The 22393-nt window shown below is 48.9% G+C and overlaps 1 protein-coding gene across 2 annotated transcripts in view; it reads right to left on the bottom strand.

Annotated features, from left to right (window-relative positions):
• The window catches only part of GAD1 (glutamate decarboxylase 1), a 40252-nt gene extending 18215 nt beyond the window's left edge, over nt 1-22037 (bottom strand). Inside the window, exons 1-6 of one of the 2 annotated variants that reach the window (XM_065880786.1) lie at nt 21870-22037; nt 20264-20408; nt 16839-16901; nt 11056-11214; nt 9477-9719; nt 4827-4917 (exon numbers count right to left, since the gene is read on the bottom strand). In XM_065880786.1, the coding sequence (XP_065736858.1) occupies nt 4827-4917; nt 9477-9719; nt 11056-11214; nt 16839-16901; nt 20264-20345 (638 nt within the window). In that variant the 5' untranslated portion in view covers nt 20346-20408; nt 21870-22037. Of the gene's footprint in view, nt 1-4826; nt 4918-9476; nt 9720-11055; nt 11215-16838; nt 16902-20263; nt 20409-21869 lie in introns of those variants that run through there. The other variant, XM_065880787.1, reaches the window with a different exon arrangement.
• Between the last annotated feature and the right edge of the window lie 356 nt (nt 22038-22393).

Genomic DNA, 22393 nt, shown 5'->3' with positions numbered 1-22393 from the left:
AGGTTTGCATGAATTAGTCTTCTTACCAGGAATATGGTTATTACTCTCAGGATCAGGAGGAAGAGTCTAGAGAGTTTGATCGTGAGATTATCTGATCTCATCTATCTCAGGTTCCTTACTTATACCAGGTTCCTGATTCTGAAACCTTTCTTTCAGTTCTGTTCAACAAATATTTAATGAATGACTATTTTCTTCCAAATGGCTTTTTACGTACTGAGGAGACAAAGATGTCATAAGACACAATTCCCAACCTTGAGGAGGAAGCTTACTAGGATGAATCCAGCCTCTTGGCCTTAGCTGCATCCTGTTTGACAGTCCCTGCCTGGGTCTGAAGGATCAGTTACCCTACAGCTAACACCAAGCTTATTCTGATTCGTGACCTTAGTCCTGACACCCTCTCCTAGAAGCTGGTAGATTGCCCCATGGCTGTTGATCCTCAGCCAGACCTGTCACATGGGCTAACGTGGTGCCCCCATTGCTGACACTTCCTCTGAACTTGCCTTCTCATCCTCGGCCGTGTTTACAACTGGGTGTCTGCCTGCATCCAAAGCCTTAGAGAAGACCTTGAAGTTCACCCTAGAGCAGTGGTTCTTAACTTAATTGAGATCACAGACACTTTTGGGCCTCCTAGGAAAGCTATGGTCCCTCTCTCCAGGAAGAAAATGAGGATATGCACATCATTTTATATACACTTGTAGGAGAGTCTCCTCTTGCAACTGGGACTCCAGGTTTGGTACCCCTTCCGTAAGTGACAGATGAAAGTGGATAAAGGCAAGAGATGAAAGGTCAAATATGGATTCAGAAGAAGCTAGTTTGATGCTAAAGTCATAGTACAAGATGACATTTCAGAATCGGAGGATAAGAAACTAAACCTGCTAAAAGCTCTGGGTTGAAGCATAAGAACATGGGATTGAAAGTAAGGGTTTAAAAACAGTATGATTGTGACATTCAGGGAATGACACTAAAGGAGAGTTTTTATATTCTGAGTAGAGTAGTGAGTCAGCCCTGTTTTAGTAGTTCAACTCACCTTCTCAGTGGGATTAACAGAGGCAAATTGATTGTTAAGCTGATTTTCTCTGATGGCAGAATCTGCTGGTTGCTAACCAGTATCAAAATTTCCCTTCCTTCATTCAATTTTATTTGGAGTTGCAGTTCATCCAGATCAAAGACTGTATTTTCTAGCCTCCCTAGGTGTGGCCATTGGATTAAGTTCTAGCTAAAGAGATGCTATGAGAAATGTCTTGTGGAGCTTCTGAGAAGGTTTCTTAGAAGGAAAGAGTGTGTTTCCCTTTTGCCCTTCCTCCTTCCCTCTTTTCTTTCTTTCCTTCCTTCCTCCTTCCTCCCTCTGCCTGCATTCCTTCCTGAGATCTGGAACACATAAATGATGGCTGGAACTCCAGCAGCTAGCTTGCACCATGAAGTAACTTTGAAGATGAGAGCCACATGCCTCAGTATGAACCAGGAAGGCACAAGGATCCTGCATCCCTGGTGACTGCCAAACCAGGAACTTCTTTAATGAGAGGAAGAAATAATTTTCTACGTTGATTCTCTAACTTGACATTCCTCTTAGATTTTATCCTCCTTATGGATGTGGTGGGTGGCCCATCTCTACCTTAAAAGATAATACACCTGAGGGGGAGCTTAGTGAGCCCCTTTGGTGTCCAGAGATGATGAGAGACAGAAACAAAAGAGCTGGGATGTTGAAGGGAGGGGTTGCAAATGGCAACAGTGACCTATGGGTTGGCTGCCTTTCCTGGGTGTGTGCATTGTACCTTGTATACACTGGGCACTTAAGACTGGTGTCTTTTTTAGTCTTCAGAATCACTATGTAAGGTGGATACAATTATTCTTCATTTTTCTGAAGTAGAAACTGGGGTTCAGAGAAATTCAGTGAGTTGTTTTAAGATCTCACATGTAGGATGTTTCCAAGCTGGAATTCCATGTCCTTTACATCACGGCTGCTTTTCTATGACAAATGAGAACTACTTACTGCAGGCTCCTCTGTAACAACCTGCCTACTAGTGTAAAATGACTGATAACCCCCATAGAAAATTTCTCCTGTGTAATTTCTATGAAAATAAAGTGCTAGATACTTGAAGTCATAACCTCATAACAAAGGGCTGTGATAGATCTTGCCACTAGGATTATGTATTATCGTCAGGTGCTTGAGGGCAGGCTGTTGTTTACACCTGCTCGGTGCCCGTGTTTCGGAAGAAAAGAGCTGTACATGCCACGGCCAACTACACATTGGTGACGGTTTCTTTGCATCTTCACCGAGTCCTAGCTTGGAAGAATATATCTCAAAGCTGAATGCACAGGTGGGTGTGAAAGCATGGGCATAAATGTTCCTTCTATTCTAACCATCAGATACCTTACACTTTGCCACTTGGATTAAAATATTGGACAGTTCTTTTAGGGAGAGTATACTGAGCAATGTAGTTATTATTCTCTATTACCAGTGCCATCCAAACTCGATGAAGTACAGGTCCAAAAAACGAGTGTATCACTAATTAAATCCTACGCTGCCAAAAAAGATCCTTTTGCCATTCTTTCCCAGGCCTACTACGAACACTGTTCCCAGCTGCAGAAGGACTTGTCACAAGGGAGCAAATTTCTGCATAAGCTCCTGACAGTGCTGCCACATTTCATGAGCTTCCAGGGGAACTGGCTTAGAACAATTTCTAGATTATAGTTATTACTTCTTCAGACAATGCCTTGTCTCTAGAACTGACAGAAACTATTTCAGTATTTTAAATAACCTTTGCTATCGATCTGTTGGAATCGGATCATATTTTATAAATATCCACTGTTCAGTACAGCTGCAATTACTATGCGCCATTTAGTTGGACTGGCCTTGACCTCAGATGGTTGGACAATACTTTAGCGTTTCATATGGCTGAGCTGAGGTAAGGGAAGAGTAAGGGACTTTCATTTTATGAACATATACAAAAAAAAAAAAAAAGGAAAATTTGTGAGATTTCCCTGGTTAAAGAAAAGTCTTTTAGGAGAATATGTGGTCATAAATGGTTCAACGGGGTGAATTCCTTTTATTTACCTTGAGACTGAGCTATATATATTAGGAAATCACAGCTGAGAGGCCTACAGAATACATACTTAAAGACACTGGGTGAATTTGGTGCCTATATTAATAAGGGTACTTGGGCCTTAATGGGTATGTACCTTTTACTCTATTTTTCTCATTTATTTTCTAAATAGTTAAGCTTTTTTTTAAAGCTGTACTTTCTAATTAAAATCATTCCTTAGTGTGAGATGTTTCAGTTAAACATTACTGTCTTTTTTCAAGTTATAATTAATATATTATGATGTCTATGCTTGCTGATATATTTTTATCTCACAAACCATAAACATAAAGACTGCAAAGGGGAGTTTTTTGTTGAGGAGATCATACAGGTGATTGTTATCTTTGACCTGAATTCCTCCCAGCCCTTCAGAGCCTCAGTGATCCAACATGAACATTCTGTGAAGTTAACCTTGACCTGCAAGCAGGGAGCAGGAAAACCATTTGACTTCAATCAATTTAATCTTTTAGCACTAATGGTTTCACTTGTCACATTTGCTTTTTAAATGTTGTTGTTGTTTTACATTAGCAAACAAAGTAGGAGGCCTTAATGAATAGAAACTTTTCTGAATGTAGTTAAGTATTTTGAGTCACAGCATTAAACAGCTTTGGAACACACACAAATCAATATATAAGTTTAAAATGCCCTTTCAGGTTCTGTGGCTGGTAGTAGTTTAAGAAAAATAGAATACCTTGAACTTTAATAACTTACATTCTATCTTGACATCAAATGGAATTTCTCATTTTAAATAATACCACCCTTTCACCTAAATTCATTTTTCAAATCTACTTTACCATGAACTAAAAAGTGTACGGTTATTTTCCAAATATTTCCACAGTGACTAAAACCCATATAATTCTTATGTAGTTATTTTTAACTTATTGCGATAACCTTGTTTTATTATTTCCCTCTGGACACTTTCATAGAATGTGGTACCACTGTCTGGATACATAGAGAGTGGTAAAACATTATCTTAGCGTTGAAAGAAAAGACAGTACTTAGTAAGCTATGATGCCCCTCCATCAACTTGTAACCTGTCCTTGTCTCCAAAGATGGCACGTTGTGTGTAGAAGAAACTGTGGGGTGATTACCAGAAGACTACCCAGGTATTACTTGCACACACAACCCTCCTACTGCCAGGACCTTAGAGCCAGTTTCAAATAAATTTACAAGAACTTAGAAACAAACAAAGGCTTTGCCTACTCAAGTATGAAAAAATTTCACATTCAGAAAAACAGTTATTTTGAAAGGGATATATAATTCCTTTCAAAGGGATATCACTACATGAATTGTTTTAGAATTTTTAGTTGAACAATAGGCTGATCAAATTGGTTTGTGGCTTTATGGCCTCTTTAATTATGAAGAAAATATGACCTAAATAATAAGGAGCAATATGCTTGGGTGGGAAAATGGACCAAGATTATACCCCAGAACATGTTCTCTTTAAATACATCATTAAGAAATATGGAGTCTTTTAACATGAAGTTTCACACTAAACTTTGAAAGCTAGAGTCATGACTTCTTATGACCATGCTCTTATTAAACTGCATTATTCAATTAAAAAATAGTTTATCAAGTATCTACCTTTAACTCAGAACTGTGATAAACCTAAAGATTTTAAGAGAAAAGATGACTAGGGCAAACTGTAATAAAATTATTATAGAACCATTGGAATTGGACTTTTAATACAACAAGCCATACTCAGACATCATGTTTGCTTACGTGGAAATAATATGTGGGACTTACATATTGGTATTGGCAGTTGATGTCAGCCATTCGCCAGCTAAACCAATGATATCCAATCCAGTGGAGAGCTGGTTGAAAAATCGAGGATGACCTAAAGAGGTAAGTAACAGACAAGCATCAAGGCAAATCCAGATTTTTCAAGCTGTCTTCAAATCAAAAGGTCCACTCCACTAGGCCACAGTGATGGGACCTCTATCCCCATGGTCTAATAGGGCTGCCCAAGAATACTGAAGGAAGGGCACGTTGACCCACCCTATACCAACCTTTAACATTGAAGATGTCTCCCAAACTTACATGTTTCTAAAGCATAATGCTTTTAAAGTAAAAGAAATCCAATGTCATAAAACAAGTAATCTGTCCAGTATCGTTGATTTCCAGATGAGCTCCTCTGTTGTATTTTTTAAAATACAAATCTGGATGTGGTGGTCCTGTTTTTCTCCATAAATATTTCAGTTTTTAATTTAACACCTCAAGCTTTTATTCTCCAAATCAAGGTATGCTGAGGGAGGAGGAGAGGCTGCAGGCCTCAGAAGGGGTCAGTGGTTCTGTGAACCGAACCAAGCCCAGGGTAAGTGCCAGCTCTGAGGCTGATGCCGAGGCATGCCATCACTCTCTGGGCCTCTGTGTCAGTCAAATACGATGCCAAGCATTGGTGTGTTTTGCCCACGTATAGTCAGGTGACTGTTACACTAGATGTATTGCTGAGATGACCTGGCATCTGCTCTGTGAAACAGGGGCAGACACAGCCTCATTCACTCATTGAGTTGTTGATAAAATAATTTTTATTATTATGTAACTCAAAAGTCCTTTTCAACCTACTCTATGCTTTATCAGGCTTTGTTCTCAGCAAATTCAGGATTATTGCCAAATTTTGGCCAACTTGGCGTTCACAGAAAAACTCAACCCCATACAGCAGGCTTGGCTTGGCTGACACAAAGGCGCCAACGCAATACATTATCTAGGGGTGTGTGACAGAGAACTGGTGTTAGAAAGATGTGCTGACTGCTGTGTTTCCAGAGGAAATTGCTTTTGCCTCTGAAATAACTGTCAGAGAGCTAATGTTGGAATGTTCCTGGTCTAAGTCCCCTCTCTGAGGAAGTATATCCTTCCCTCCTTGCGATGAGGACTCATTCAGAACATCTAGACTAGGACTTCTTAGAGCAGAATATATAGATCCCCGCACCTCAAGAGTCCTCGAAAAATAATACTGATCTTTAGAAAGAATAAAAGAAGCATAAACAGTAAGCTTGGTGTAAATTCAAGGCCAGATTCCAGACATTCATGTAGATTACTCTAAATAGTTTAAACTGGTCCATTTTGCTCTACTCGGCTCAGTGCCAACAAAATCTATGAGATCTCCTACAATGTAACTAATTTTGTTGAAGTCCATTTAAATATAAATATGTATGTACATATATATAAACATACACGTGTGTGTGTGTATATATATATACACGCACACACACACACACAAAATACCCATTTGAAAACTTTTAACAACAAACATTTCATTTTAAGACAAGATTGAATGATAAATAAATGCAATCACACCATTTGACAATGTATCAAAATCACATCGCATAGCAGAGACAAAAGATGGACACGGACAGACAGACAGACTGACACAAATACCCTCAAACAAAAGTGAAACAGTATCTCATGGTCTATTAAAATATAAAAGGACACAAAGTCCCCCCAAACCTTACTTTCCTCTTATGGCTATGGCTTAATGTCCCCAAAATCTCATACCAGAATTTCTATCAAGCAACAAAATGACCTAGTTTAAATTTCAATTTCAACTGTCTATAGTCAACAAAAATACTAACAGATGATAGACGTGGTACTGAGCAGCACATGGCTTAGAGTCAGGTTGGAGAGAAAGAAAGAGTAATTTTTTAAAGTAAAATTTTTGAACAAATAAGCTTCAAAAAAAAAAAAGAGATGCAGGAAGAAATTTATTGATTAAGAGACATATTAAGCAATTGCAATGTGGGGGACTTTTGTGGATCTTGACTCAAACTGTAACAAAATAAAACATTTATGACATTCATGAGACAACTGGAAATTTGAACACTATGTGATATTAAAAAATTATAAATTTTTTTGGATGTACCAATGATAATGTGTTTTTTTTTGAGTCCTTGAGGATAAAAAATATTTATGAATGAAATAATATTATGCTGGAGATTTGCTTCCATATACTATAGAAGAGAGGGGAGTGGGTGGGGTGTCAGGTGAAACAACACTGGCAAGAGCTACTAATAGCTGAAGCTGGGTGTTGGGTATATAGGGTTCATTACACTGTTTTATTTTTGTATAAGTTTAAAATTTCCATGATAAAAAGTTCAAAAAAGGAAAACTAAGGAAGTCAGCATGTCTACTGTGACTGAGGGCTGACTAGCGTTTCTCTGAGTTCTTGGAGAATGTATATACATTGGTTCCTTTTTCAGAAGTCTTTGTTAATTTGTAGGGAAATTTCCAAAGGCCATCATCATCCCTCCACAGATGCTTCCCAGATCAGTATGTTTTCATTCTAAAACCCTATTCATTATTCTGGCTGTGCATTAATACTCTTAAGAAATATCTTCCACTTCCATTGCAGAATACCTGTGGGTTTACTCTATTGCTCCAGTAACTACATCTAAACTACACACCAGCAACTAGGAAATGTGTTTTCCCATGAAAGCAACAGTACACTTTGCCAGGGTCAACACCCTGTGATGCAGGTTTCACATTGCCTGAAGACTATGAACTCTACAAATGCAAATATCTGCTTCTAGAAGCTGCTCTGAAGAACAGGGATGAATGGCTCCAGGCTAAGTATCTAATTGGATTCACACACTCGACTCTAGTAAGAGTCCATGCTTCTCTGACCATGTGATACTTCAGTTTTGTAGGCGATATGAGTTGCTATTATGACAAATCCATGTATTTTTCTTTGAGGGGCAACACTATTCTGAGCTTCGTGATAAACGTACGTGGTCTCATCTCTCTGATAAAGTGTTTGTGGCGTGAACTGACAAAATAAAAATAGTGGACCAAAGCTGGTCAAGCTAAAACATACACAGAGAACTCTGTTTTTTTCCCTAGCCAAATAACAACTTGATCTCCACCAGGAACAGATTAGCCATCAGACCAAGGTGAGATGTCACTAAATTGATGAGCGTGTTTTTCTTTAAAAATCAAACACAGACTTTGTAATATAATTGAGTCTTGTCCATCTTGCAGTGATTCAAGAAAGCTACACCTATACCAGTGGTGTTGGCAGACTTTAAAAGCTGTTTGGGATTCATTATTTAAAAATGCCTCTTTGGCCAGCCTCATTATTTCATTATAACCCTTGTTTTTGACATCCAATAGCCTTACTCAGTCCTATCACGACACCCTCCCCAGTCATATCTTCAAATGACTAGGAAGAGTGAGGCTACCAGTCATGGCCTCAGGGGCTCCTCTGTGGGGACAACCATGCTATGGACTGCCAATTCCTGTACATCAGTCTGCCCAAGGGCTCAGGAGAGCCAGACTGCAGTGGGGAAAGACGGTAGGGAGAAGAAACCACTGCTTGATTCCTAGGCTTAGAAAGAGCCAGACAGAGATCCCAAAAGTCCTTGAACTTGAGGCAACTGGAGAGTAACCACTTGGCCAGGATTGCTGAGTAGAGAGAGTTTCTATAACATGGAAAGGAGGCAAGAGGGCATCCTCCAGGGCTCCCTGTTGGAGAGAGGATTTGGTGCCTCAGAATACCTGAACTCCAGAGGATGGAGTAGAATGCAAAGGGTGTGTAAGTGTGTGGCTTTTGGGCCTAGCAAATAGAGGGTGTGGGGGGTTGAATTGTGTCCTGTAAGAGATATGTTCAAGTGTTAACCCGATTCCTGTGACTTTCTTTGGAAATAGGGTCTTTGTGGATGTAAACAAGTTGAGATGAGGCCATACTGGATTAGGGTAGGCATTAATCCAAAGAGGAGAGAAACCTGGACACAGACTCTTGGAAAACGTCAGGTGAAGATGAAGGCAAAGATTGGAGGGATGCATCTACAAGCCAAGGAATGCCAAGGAATTCCCACAACCATCAGAAGCTGGAAGAGGCAAGGATGGCTCCTTCCCAAGAGTCTTCAGAGAGAGCATGGCCCTGCAGACACCTTGATTTTGAACGTTTAGCCTCCAGAACTGTGAGATAATAAATTTCTGTTGTCTTAAGTCACCCAGTTTGTGGTAATCGGTTGTGGCAGCCCTAGGAAACTAGTACAGAAAGAAAAGGAAATGGGCCCAATTCTCCCCAGTTTCAGGGACAGGCAAGGGTCGGATTTATCAGAATGAAGTAGGCGTGAAAATGGAAGTGGGAGAAGTAGAGAATGGATCATTCTGCTCTCTTTAGGTTGTGAATAGCCTCAAACCAAGAATTAAAACTCTTTATACAGAACTTGACACAGCACCATGTATCTGTATCTTTTAAATCTATTTTTACAACAATAAATAATGATTGGATTTTGTCACTGCGTCTGGTGGTTCTGAGGTCATGGAGTGCTTTGCTGCCTTCCTTCACCCCGGTTTGTGTTTCTCCTTCAACATGACTTTGACATCCTGGCAATTGGCAAAGGTCTGACGCAGGCCAAGATTGCCACTGCGTGTCCACCTGGCTCTCACCCTTACCTGTGCGGACGCCATATTTCAGGGTGTCTCTGCAGTCAACCAGGATCTGCTCCAGGGACTCAGGGTGGTCAGAGAGTTCCAGGTTGAAGCCCTCCATGCCTTCCAGCAGCTGGTGGGGGTGGTGGAAGTCCAGCACCTTGGTGGAGCGATCGAATGTCTTGCGGACGTAGTTGAGGAGTATGTCTACCACCTCCAGCAGGAACTGCACAGTTTGCTCCTCCCCATTCTTAGCCGGAAGCAGATCTGGTGGGGGGAAGCCCATGAGGAGTTATCGCCTGACTCCTATCCGGATTTCCTCAGTCAGCTTAGAACTCCCTAATATCCGTATCTTTACAGGACTGATTTTCTTCCAGGATATGCACGCGTTGAGAATCTGATGTACCATCTCCCCAGAGCAATGCACATCGGCGTATACACAGAAGCGCTGCATATATTCTCTGGGGGTTCACAGAGTTTCTGATAGTTAGGCTGCTCTTAATTGAAACGCTTTGAGAAGTCACGAGCAGCCTCCCCTGCAGTTATCCATTTGGGCACCTGTCAGGCATGTGATGGACGGGGCATCTGTCTTGCTCCCCTAGTACCAGGTGTGTCTCTGTACATCTGGCTCAGATACTGGGCTTTCGGTTTGGTGTTATGATGTGCTTGATCTGTTGCTGGTGGCGGGTGAGGCTTCTGTGGGTAGAGGCTGAGGTCACACCGAAGGGGATGGTTCTTTATGTTGTCCTTGGACAGAAAACTAGAACTGGAAAGTGGGGCTCAGGAAGGTGGGAGAGGGAACTCCTGCCCCTCTCTTGACCTTACCTTTTAGGGCTTGGCCTCTGGGATGCCAGAAGGTGACTCTGGGTTCTGGTCTGTGTTAGGTAGAGTCAGGCTCGGGGGTAGCCAGCGGGGGAAGCTGTAGGGGGCCCCAACGGAAGTTGTCAGCCATAGCTCAAGAACAGACTGGCTGTATATGATGCTCTGTGTCTATTCTTTGGATTATCTCTCCAAGGTTTAGTGAATCTTGTTTACTGTTCTGGTTTGGCCTCCATGGCTTGTGGGGGGTTCACGGAAGGGGGAGGGGGGTGGGTTTACCTTTGTGCTGGTCAGGAAAGACTGGGAAAGCACCTCCTGAGACCGTTGTTGTAGGGGCAGCGGTAATGAGTGAAAAATCTTCAAAAGGAAAATGACCTTCAGGACAGCACTTGGTCATGAGGCCCAGCTACACAGCTTCCTACAGGGTGCTTTTGCTGTTGTGGGCACCACCCTTGGAGGATAAATGCTATGGAGGGAATAGCTGGATTTTCTTATATGAAAGATTTCTTTGGATTCTGAGATTCTCTGACTGTGTATTCGTCCCTGCAAGTATCTTTAGAGTTGGCTGTTTTACGGATTGCCCTCATCCAGCTTTCAAATGATGGAGACCTGGGCAATAGGGAAGGAGGGAGTATAGTATATTCAAATGTTGGGAAAGCAGTTTCATGATGGTTCAGAGAGAATAATGGCTTTTTTTTGTAAAAGAAGCAAGGTTTCATGAAAAAGTAAAGAAACTCCAATAAGCAACCTACTGGATAGCACTAGGGCTGGGGGTGGGGACTACCTCGAGCAAACAGGTTGGAGAAGTCAGTCTCTGTGCGCTGGAAGCGGCCATCCCTGTCGCTGTTTTCACAGGAAAGCAGATTCTTGGAGGACTGCCTCTCCTTGAAGGCGCTCACAAGCCTGCTCTTCTCTTCCAGGCTGTTGGTCCTTTGCAAGAAGCCTGTAGCACAAGAAGCTGGGTCAGAGGAAGGGCACCAAACTCCCAGCCTCGGAGGGTCTGCTGCTGGCCCAGGTCGACTCTCCAAGCAGGGTTCTCACTTTTCCCGAATAGAAGCCGAGTGTCTGTTTTATATGTAAGGGCTCTGGCACTGCTCGCCTCCAGGCGGGGAGGGGGCAGTACCAAGTGTCATCAGTGGCACAGACCCAGTCATGCAAGAGAGAAAAACAGTAAGTGAAGCCCATTCTCCTCTCTCAACATGACAGTGAATGCAGAATTAAGTCAATTGGACAGCTTCCACTCCAGCAACCAGCCCCAGGATAGGGTTTTAAGGGAAGGGACACAAACGGAGAGGATGCTGCCAGCTCTGGGTTTATGGGCTGTGCAACCAGAGGGAGGAGGGGGTGAGACCAGCACTGAGGATTGGGGAAGATGCTTTCCTTGGACTCCAGGTAAATGCTACCAGGGTTGAATGTAAGTTTAACTTTTCTCACCCAAAACTGAAGGGCAGCTTTCCCTGTACCACACCCTCTCCTTAAATAAAGGTACTGGAGAAAGAGACAAGAAAGCCTAAAATCTTATGTGTGGTGACATTTAATTCCATAAACACTTATTGAGCACCTATTGTGGAAAAGGACTTTACTGAGCATTTAGGACCAGGGACAGATAAAGATAAATGAGACAGATCCCCTCTTCTCCAGGAGCTTGCAGACTGGCAGATGGTGACCAACAATGTAATAAAGCTAGACAGCCATCCAAGAACTCCACAGAGATGAACTCTGAGCCCAGGGTGGGAGTCAAAGCACCTCCTCCCTGCCCCTCAGAAGGAGTGGAAATCTCTCCTGCCTGAGTTGAGCAGTGCAAACACTACCAGTGGCAAACCCAGAAGAAGGCTGAGCTGAAAGGGCTGAGGCTCTGCCAACCAGGAGCACACTTCCTCTCTCAGTACCTCCACCTGTCCCTTCTGGTGCTCGGGACCCGCGGACCCGCTCCTTCCCTCAGCATCTCCTCCAATTCAGCCTCAATCTTAGTCTGAAATGCAACACCCTGAAAAGACGAAGAAAGTTCTAAGCTTCTTGGTGACCCCAAAGCTGTATTTGTAGACACCAAGATCCTTGGGGAGTCACATACGTCACAAGGCAGGCTTGGAGGAAAGTCCCGGGAGGTTCCACGAGAGGCAAGTTAATCTGGGGAATTCAGCTTTACTTCCCCAGGACTGCAATTCAGTGTTGAGGGGTGGAGGAAGGAGGGGTGCAGGGGGAAAGTTGCAGTGATTAGAATCCTCCCACACACAGAAGCAGGGTCTATTTTTGGAGGGAAGAATAGGAAGGCAGAGGCACCAGGCCTTTCATTGTTCTCAGCACCTTTAAAACTTATCACTAAAGCTCTAAAGGACATCAGAAGGGGGGAAATACACTATAATAGAGCTCCACACTTGGATATAAAGATGGGGGGTGCATCCTCCCCTTCACCTCTGCTCCTACTTTCTGAATTCCTCCTCCAAATCCCCAGAGTCCAAAATGAGAAGCTAGCACTCATTTGCCAGAGGGATGCAGTATCACCTGCATCCTGAGTGAGACTGCCCCCCTCCACCCAAACAGGCAGCAGTGGAATTTGTTTCAGGCAGGCTGAAAAGACCAAGTCCACATGCCCTAATGGAGGTGAGGTCTTGCCTAGCTGAACTCCTGCTCTTTAGGTCTCTGACCCCTGGTTGGTTTTGACTCACTCCCTGGGAAAGTCTCTGCCTTGAAACCCCTTAGCAACTCCTTTCCTAGGTGGGAAAGGACCTAGGACCTGCATTTGGGCTTTGGATATTATCTCCAAAGGAGTTCTTCTCACAGGCATTCCCAGAGGTGTCCTGATAGGAATGAAAGATGCCAATCACGACACTTTAAACCTGCATCCCATTCCTGGACCACACTTCCTGGAGTGCACAAGGAATTAGTGTTTTCTATACATCTTGTAACTATCCTATGCAAAGCACACTTATATTGCATTATAATTTGTGTTAAAAACCATTTGCTAATATAAACACTTAATGGATATTATTTTTGGAATATCACTTTTTTGGAAGGTATTTGTTTTCTAAAATATTGGGAGCCTCAAAAATAAGGTCAAGGAGCCGGGCCTCTCTGGGCTCTGAGAGGCTCTGGAAGTTCGTATGCTTCTCCAAGGATAATGAGGTGGTGGATGACATTGAGGTCAGTGCTTTGATGACCTCCCTGGCTAGCAAGGGGTCCTGGAAGCAGAGGTCCCTGAGACTAAAGCAGACTGTACTCCCTTTTGCTCTATACCTCAGCTATAAGGACCTAGTTTAAGGTAACTTAGCTGAACATTCTTAAGAGGCAAAGAGGCAAGTGGAGGGGAGCCGAAGCTGCGGTGAGCTTTGTCCCGGTCGTAGCACCCTGGCTAGCTTCCACCTATGAGCCGAGGGGCGATCCTGCGGCTGGTCCTCACAGCTGCCCCCAAACTCAAAGGCCTACTCAGCCCTGTGGGGGGGGGGGAGGTGTGAGGAACTAGAGCACCTGGTTCAAGCTGGTTGTTTCCAAGTGGGGTTTCAAACTGAGCCTGGCATAAGGGCACCTGGCCAAGGGGGCAAGTGAGGCTTGAAGCCCAACCCCCTTGCTGTCTCTCACCAAGCTGTAGCATGGAGTTGCATCTCCCTAGAGGAAGGGGCTCTTTTCTTGATTTTTCTGGGCTATAAGTACCCTGCCAGATCTCTCCCCCACCTCAAACTTTTTTTTTTAATTTCAAGAGAAGCCATAATAAATACAGAATATTTGAAATGTATATTTAAAAGTTGGTGACTGACACAAAATTAAACACACAAACACACACACTGCATGGGCTAAATAAAACAGCTCAGGGGGCTGTAACTAGCAGCCAGTCTGGGACCTCTGAATACAGAAGTGATTGAGGCCCAAGGACACACTGGGAAGTTAGCAGAGCCCAGAGCCAGAACTTAGGGCTCCCTGCATCTCCTTCGATTTAGGTCATGCTATCATGCCTGTAGCCACCTGGCTCTCTACCTCTTGGCAAGACCCTGGGTGTCTTCTGGCTGACTGCTTTCCCACAGGATTCTGCCTCCGGAGCTAAGGGTTACACTGGTGAGACCAGGGGCCTTCCTTGCAGCTTTGTCTTCGGGGGGCGGGGGGAGGATCCAGGAGAGGGGGTAGGAGAGGGGGTGGGGTGGAATCTTGGCAAGGGCAATGGATGGGTCCCCCAGGGCAATGGATCTGGAAGTGAGAAGATGACCATTAGTCCCTCAACTCTCTTAAGGTGAAAGGTCAAACCAACCTGGAGAGTGTCAGGTCAAGAGGGCACCTTTCAAGCCCGTGAACGTCTGGGATGAAGGGAGTGGGGGAATCTGTGTGTGGGGGAGGGGAGGGGTGTGTGGATTCAAGTCAAAACCAAAGACTGCACTTTGCCTCCGGTAGCTAGACTAAAATGGAAAGCCAGAGTTGGCGCAAAGTATGGAAAACAAATCCTCCTGTTGTTTTGTTTCCTTTCAGAATCAAACCTATTGTAAATCCTCCTAACCTGTGGCCCCCAAAGCATGTGTATTAGCAGAAGGCAATTTCCCCTCAACACACTACCAGCCCTCTCCTGTCACAGGTGTTTCAGCTTTCCTGAAATTAATGTTGGGGAGGTGGGTAAAAACAGAGAAGCAACTCCCTGAGGATGGTAGCCCCCAAATGCCCAAGAGCTCTCCCTCAGGGGAAGCTAATGCAAACCTCTACGCCCCAATTCCCGTACCCCTGTGCCTGGACATCTATTCCCGGACCCGGGGATACTCCTGCCCCTTTACCTTTTCGGGTCACTTCGGGTGTGTCCCCGAAGCGGCGTTTACACGTTCTCTTCTCCCCCGACCCTGAGGGTCTGCAGTCGGGGCAGCAGGGGGCACCGCCCAGGTCCGAGGCCGGGAAGCGGGGATGGGGATGGATGAAGGCCGCTGGCTAGGCAGGCCTAGGACCGCGAGGAAAGCAGCCCTCACCCCAAGGCTCCCCCGACCCTGTCCTCGACCGTGGCGGGCGCCCAGGGCTTGCTCAGTTCTGCTTGCCCGGCTGCATGACAATGACGGCTGCTGAAGCCGAGCGCCACGGCCGCCGAAGGGACCTGGCGCGAAATGGGCCATTAAGCCGGGAATGGCGGCTGGGAGAAGGGGGCTATTTATAGAACAAAGCTCGACTGCCGCCAGCTGCCCCCGCGCGGGGACGCGGCCCAGGCCTCGCCCCGCGGGCCTCGCGTGCTGGGGAGAGGGCCAAACCCCCGGGCCTCCCCGCCGCAGGGCTGGGCTTTCCCTGCAAAACGGCTAGGTCCTGGAGTCGAGCAACCCTTCCTCACCGTAAAGCTGCTTCTGGGATCAAGGGGACAGAGCCCCAGAAACGCAAGGAGGGCGCCGCGCCGCAAGGCGGGGAAGGGAGGGTGACTCCCAAAAGCTGCCAAGTAACTCCTCTCGCTCCGGCCACAAACTCTCGCCTCCCTGGGGCCCCGGGTTGCAGGGCAGCTGGGAAGATCAGGCCCGGAGGCCACCGGCTCGCCGGCCCACTCTCGGGCGCTCCAGGGGCCGAGCGGGCGTGCCTACGCCTGCGCCGCCACTATCTCCAGAGCGCAGCAGCTGACGGATGACCTTTTAATAAGCCCCTCGTTAATCTTACCCCGCCTCTCCACCCCCTGACCGGGGACGTCCGTATTTTCTGGCCCGATAAGGCTAGAAATTTTAGACGGTGAAATGTAGCAAGGAAAGCAAGTTCTCATTGTTCAGCCGGAGCCACTCAGCTGTGTCCCTTCGAACAAATCTCCCTTTTTCCTTAAAAAAAAAAAAAATTACAGCCCTTGGGCGTTTTCATTTTAGATCCTTACGTCTCCGGAGAGCAGTTCTTTCTCCCGTCCAGCTCCCAGATCTATTTTCCTTCCTCTCTAGCAAATCGTGCCCGATACCCACTTTCCGTCTTGCGGCCCCACGCCCCCTCTGCCCCCTTTCCCTTCCCTCCTCTCCTTCAAGGGCAAGCTCCTCAAACCCTCTAGCTTGCACCGCCCACACCTCCTCCAGGTAGGCCACCGAGGGCTGCAGGCAATCCATTCTCTTGGCCTCCAAGGCCTCAAAGAACGAAATTTGAATCCGTTTTGACATCTCGGGCAAAAATATCCAGCTGAGGAAGCCACTTTCAACGCGCGATGGTGGAGAGGGAAGGAATACGACGCGCCAGCCACCGTCTAAGGCGGATGTCTCGCCTTGGGCCTGCTCTCCAGTAAACCCGGACCCTTTTTATGCCGCCTTCGCGTCGCGTAGGCAGAGTGCCTGGGTCAGAACAGCCAAAGCGCCGGGCAAGATGAACGGGGCTGTCGCGCGGGGGCGCTGTGCTCGCGCCCAGCTAGGGGAGCTCCGAGGTCTCAAGTAGCCCAGGGTCCCCCATCGGAAAAGGTCCCTCGGGGGGCACGTCAGGAGAGGGCAGAGGAAGGTCAAGGCCAGTAGAGGAGCTTCTCTGTCGGGCGTAGGGGCTGTAGACACTAGAAAACAGACCCAAGAGCCAGGATTCCCTTCCGCGTACGTCCCACTCTCCCAAACCCGCAAAGCCCGCTCGCCTCGCAGCCCCTTTGGGGCCCCAGCCGGCCCTTTCACTTACCACAGATCTTCAGCCCCAGTTTTCTGGTGCATCCGTGGGCCACGCCGCACCAGGTGTCATACGCTAGAAACCAAGAGACGTGCGATCAGTGAGGCTCGACAGTCCGGCACCCGGTCGAGGGCAAAGGTTTTCTGGGGAGGGTAGGAGCAGGTCTTCGCCAGTGCGCCTCATTAAAAAGCTCTTTCCCGAAAGGAGCTAAGAGCCAGATCTTTGGGCCGACGGGGAGACTTGTGCCCCCCGAGACCCCATCACAGTCCCTTCCTGCTCCGACCTCAGGTACAGAACAGTGTCTCTGAGAGGCCACGCACCCAGCGCCCCACCCGCGGCTCCCAGCGACCACGATGGGGTAGCCGCCAAGGCGGGGTCGGAGTGGAACAGGGCTGACCACAGGTGCAAAGGGCCAGGCCCGGCTCCTCGAGTTGCCCAACACCCACCCGCAGGCCCTGTCCCTTGGTTTCCGCCCCGCAGACTCGAAGGGCGACCACAGCGGCTGGGAAAGGGAACACAGAGACATCTGGGACCAACACATCTCATAATTTCTTGGCGGGTCTCCAGCTGAGTGGCAGCTTAAAATAAACTGGCATGAAATGGGGTCGCGGAAGAGTTCAGGAATTAATTGGGTGAAAAATAGTATTTGACTAGATGGTCGGGCTGGCATGGCCGCTCTTCAGTGGGACCGGGGAGTCGGCAAGACAATAGTGCGCCTCGGGTCTCATCCCCTGCCCCCTCTTCCCAACATGCCCCTCATTAACCCTTCCCTCGGACGTCTCGGATCTGGAGCAGGCGAAGGCGAAGGGAATCAGACACTTTTTCTCCAGGTCTGAATCGCAGATTCAGGCGCTGCCGTGTTCTCAAACTCCTCAGCGTTTATCCTGCCCTCGGGGTTCAACTTCCAGCCAGAAGCACGGCGGTGCCTGCAGAGCCTGCATGCGAGCCGGTGTAGTGGGCCTAGCCTGAGATTCCCCTCGGATTCCTCATAGCAAGACCCTCCAATCACTCCCATCCCCCACCCCATCCGGGCCAGTGCCTTCAGCCGGGCGCGAGTGTTTGCTGCGATAAGGAGAGTGACATCCATTAAACCCGAGGCACAACAGAGCCCCAGCGGGGAGAAGAACTAGCCCGACGTCAATGAGAGAGCGTGTCACAGATGGAGTTCTTGCAACAGACAGTAGTAAATCGGGGCGAAAGCTAAACCCTAATAAAAATGCCTGGCAGGTAAAGAGCTATTTTCATCCGATAGAGTGCTTTCATTTTAAACGCCATCTCACCTAATCCTCATAACCCTAGGAAGCAAGAGGAGTGTTAATCTAAGACTCACTTTACAAATAAAAACACTGAAGCTCAGAGAGGCTAGGAGAGTTTTCCAAGGTCACTCAGCTGTGGCGTTGGAGTTCAGACCCATGGCACTGCCTTTTAGAGTTGGGGATTGCAGTGAAAGAAAGGGAAAGAGAGATGGGAAGAGGTAGTGAGAGAGATCCTTTGACGTAGCCAGAGTAGGGAAGACCGAGTGGCTGAGAACAAGGAGGAGGTGTCCCCGGAGCAAGAGGTTGAGTAAGGTTGTGCGAATTGAGCAACGCCACCTCCCAGGAGACCCTGGCGGGGCAGAGAAGCAGAGCCAGCTGGGCGGGCGAGGATGTGTCTGCAAGGGAGGGCAAGGATGGGTGGAGAGCCAGGCGTGCGCGCACAGCCTAGAAATGCTCACGGTGGCTGGGCTGTCGGGGCCAACGGCGGCGTTCTCAGGACAGGTGCTGCAGGCTTTTCCTGGGCCCAGTTCTCAGCTATCTTCCCTCCGCCCTGGCGAATTCCGGGCGTGCCCGGCCACGAGCGAACTCGGGTCAGCTCCTCTGCTGGGTCTGGGACCCGCAGTTGGGCACATGGGCTCTGCTGCTGGCTGCCTCTGGGAAGTAGGGGCGCAGTAGGGGTTCAGGACTCGAGGGTTGGTGAACACAACGGCCGCCCACCCCTGCCAGACAGCAAAGAAAGGGGCAGGAAATGTGGAGAGAACTGGAAAAGAAATCCATCAGGGCCAGAGCAACAGACAAAGGCGCGCAGGCCTCCCGTTTCTCTTGGCCTGGTCCAACCAGCTCTGGTAGCCAGTGCCCAGCTCTCGCGCCACCAAGGCTGGTGGCTCTCCTGAGCCCCTCTTTGTTGTGTGGGTAATTGTAGCTTGCCTGGGGGGCTGGGGGAGGGAGCTGCAAAGGGAGCTGGAACGCCGCCTAAGAATTTAAGAGAAGGCCTCCAGCCGGGAAGCCAAGGGCAGCACCTAGGGGTTGGATAGAGGGCTTACCTGATACCCCCCCTGCGCCAACCTTCGTTGATGGGAACAATTGATGTTTTCTCAAGCTTATAGAAAGTGCTATAAAAGCGAAGCAATGAGCCCTCCTTCTAACCACAATGCCATCCCTAAGCCCTTTTATATAGAAATTCTGGGGCCGTTACTATCCAGAGCTCATGGATTTGGAGGGAGCGCATTTCCATCCAAAGTGGAAAAAGGAAAACAATTCCCCCATCTCCACATCTCTACAAAGATGCTGGAAATCAATCCGAATTAAAGACAGATTCCGGAAATGGGTTGAGTCGCCGCATGGAGCTAGGGGTGGGGAAGCATACATCTCCCCACCCACCTTTATCTGGTTCCCCTTTTCTTCCTCTCTCTTCCAGAGGTGTTCATTGCTGACAGGTCTCCTGCCCTGGAGAAAAGAGAGGGCTGCTCTCTCCTACCGCCCTGGCAAACCTTCTGGACTCTTCCTGGTTCCCCACTTCTTGCCACTCAGGATGCTGCCCGCTTTTTTTTTTTTTTTTTTGTCTCTGAAATGTAATTAATTGTCTAAAATGTCGAGGCTTAATCTCAAACCATTTTATGCTCCTGTCTCGCCCTTGGCTTCTTCCTCACTCGTCAATAGCTCGACGCAAATTTGGAGCAATTAGGGACCCCGAGTTTTCTAAAAGCTGCAATTAACGTCGAAATTTCCGCTGATTATAGAGTTCGAGCACAATGCAGGGGTAAAGGAGGGGGGGAGGGTCAGATCTCGGCTCAACGAAAGCCGAAGACAGAAGACTCTATTCCCGCTGAGACTCCCAGCTCCTCACACCGCCCCTTGCGCTGACCCCCGTCGTCCCACCTAGCAAAGAAACCACACACAAAAACAACACTCTCGCCGCGCGTCCTTCCCCCGCAGCGAAGCCTCCAAGGATCGCCACCGCTCCGACCCTGCGTGGTTCCCACTGCCTTAGCGCCCTGGAATCGCCTAGTATCCCTGGCAGTCGAACGACCTTTGGTCGGGACCTGGGTCAGGGCCCCATTTCTTTCTAGCCTCCATCATCTCCGCGCTCCCCCTTCCCTTTCTGCCAGCGCAGCCTCCTCACGTCCCAGCGCCCCCATCTTCCACGCAGTCCATTTGATAGGACACTGGAGCAGGACCTACTTGTGGGGCGCAGGTTGGTAGTATTGGGGTCCGCTCCCGCGTTCGAGGAGGTTGCGGACGAAGAAGGGGTCGAAGACGCCATCTGCTCGGTTGTCCCCGGTCCTCTGCTGTCCGGGGTCCTCGGCCGGCCGGGCTTAGGAACAGGCTGCAAAGAGAAGCGAGAGCTGCACGGGGAGGGATTCAGGGGTCCGGCGCGCGGGAGGCGATTGAGCGGTCGGGGGCGCGGACGCTCCCGCTTAAGTCCGGGCTCAGGAGACAGAGGCTAGAGGAACGGCAGCCAGCGGGCTGGGTCGGGGTGCGCCGGGCTGGGGACGGGGGGAGGAAGAGACGTGCACGCGAGCTGGGGACTCGGGCGCCCGCAACGTAGCCCGGGGTGGCTCTCCAGTCTGGCGGCGCGGCGACCTGGAGCGCAGCGGTGAGACTAGAAGAGCCCAAGGCCAGTGCAGGTCGCGCGGGTGCGGGGGACTGGGCTAGGAGGGCTAGGGAGGCTCAGTGCGCGGTTTTCCAGCCTAGCCGCGACAAGCACTATTGGGCTCTCAGCAGTCGGCGGGCGGGCGGGCAGGCGGGTGTTGCGGGGGAGGAGGGCGCACGGGGCGGGCACGTCTGGTTCGGTGTCTGGTTCCCCTTGTTGTGTCTGGCTGATTCCCTGGAAAGAAGGAGGCTAACTGCTCCGGGGACCGGGGACTTTGGTGAGACAAGGTGAGAGGGAAAAAAGGGTCCATGTCTTTACGTTCTCCCTCGGACTTGGCTGGGGTAGAAATACAGTCACCTTGTAGTCCAGACAGCCAGAAAGCAGCGAGTCGGAACCTCGCTTGTCTCCCTCTTGCCCCACCCGCTTTGAGTCATCTCGAAGCCAAGAACGGGGCTCTATCCTTGTTTCTGTATTTCCTCTCCACCCAACTCTCTGAGGTCCCCGGATTTCTCGCTGTACAGACCCGGAGAGGGTGAGAGAGGCAAGAAAGGGGAACGTCACCGGGGAAACGAACTTGCGCCCAGCGCGCGAGAGGTGGCAGACAAGGATAGGTGCGCGGCGCCCCTGCTCCGCGCTCGGCGCTGGTGCGATGGCTTCCGAAGGCCAGGGGACAGAGAGTGCGGGCGAATCTGGGTACATCTAAGAGCCTGCAGAGTAGCGCCCGCCGGCCACGGCCTCCAGACCCTGCATAGGACTCCGCATCTAGCTCCGCGCGCGCACTCGCCCAGCAGAGCAGGCAGCGGGGAGGCCGGGGCTTCTGGGGAAGTAACAGGTTACCGCTCTGAGTCGCGCCTTCGGCTGCTGCTGGCCAGGAGCCCATTGGTGAGACCGGCGCTCGCAGCCGGGAAGCGGAGGGGAAAATCGCTCTCGCTCCACTTCTGCGCGAGCCTCAGCCTCTGTGCGTCCCCGGGGCATGAATCTCGCTGATGGGGATAGGATGATTGAGAAGGCTGAGGTCTCTGCGCCGCGCAGGAACGGAGAGTCAGGACTGGGGCGGGTGGGACGCACTCATCTCGGGAGGGTAGATGGCAGACACTGGGGTGGGGATTGGTCAAGAAACCGCGGGTGAAGAGGACCCAGCTAACAGTCGCGGCTGGGTACTGGGAAGGTACGGGCAGCCGCGCGCTTACCCACCTAGGTTGGGAGACAGCAAGCCGTGCGCTCCGGTCGCTCTTCTGCGTAGCGCCCAGCAATCCGCCCGGCTCGGCCCGGCTCTGCCACAGGCGTAATCTGCCTGGCGTCACCTCCAGCTGCCGCCTCTGTTTCGCTAGCAACGTCCCGCACGGGAGCTCCAGGAAGAGAAAAGAGCAACCCGAAGAGGCGGCTTCTTGGCTTCGGGGGAGGCGGAGGCGGAGTGGGGAGGCGGGGACCGGCTCAGCAGGGGAATCACGAGGCCGCTGCTTGCGGGGGCAGCTCGGCAGAGCGGTGGGGCTCCTTGCAGGTGCCTGACCGCCTCTGGAGCTTTGTAGGGCGATTATAAATCCAGATCACGGGTTTGCGCCCGGAAAAAAAAAAAAAAAAAAAAGGAAGGAAGAAAGAGAAATAAAGAAAGAAAGAGAAAGAAAGAAAAAGAAAGAGCCCTATGAGTAATCCAGACCGTACTCAACACGCTCTATTTTTTGAAATAGGCAGAGTGTCGGGTAAGGCGAGGCAAGAGA

The sequence above is a fragment of the Phocoena phocoena genome, chromosome 7 (genome assembly GCF_963924675.1).
Source record: "Phocoena phocoena chromosome 7, mPhoPho1.1, whole genome shotgun sequence".
NCBI lineage: Eukaryota > Metazoa > Chordata > Mammalia > Artiodactyla > Phocoenidae > Phocoena > Phocoena phocoena.
This window is presented reverse-complemented; position numbering and strand designations above follow the sequence as displayed.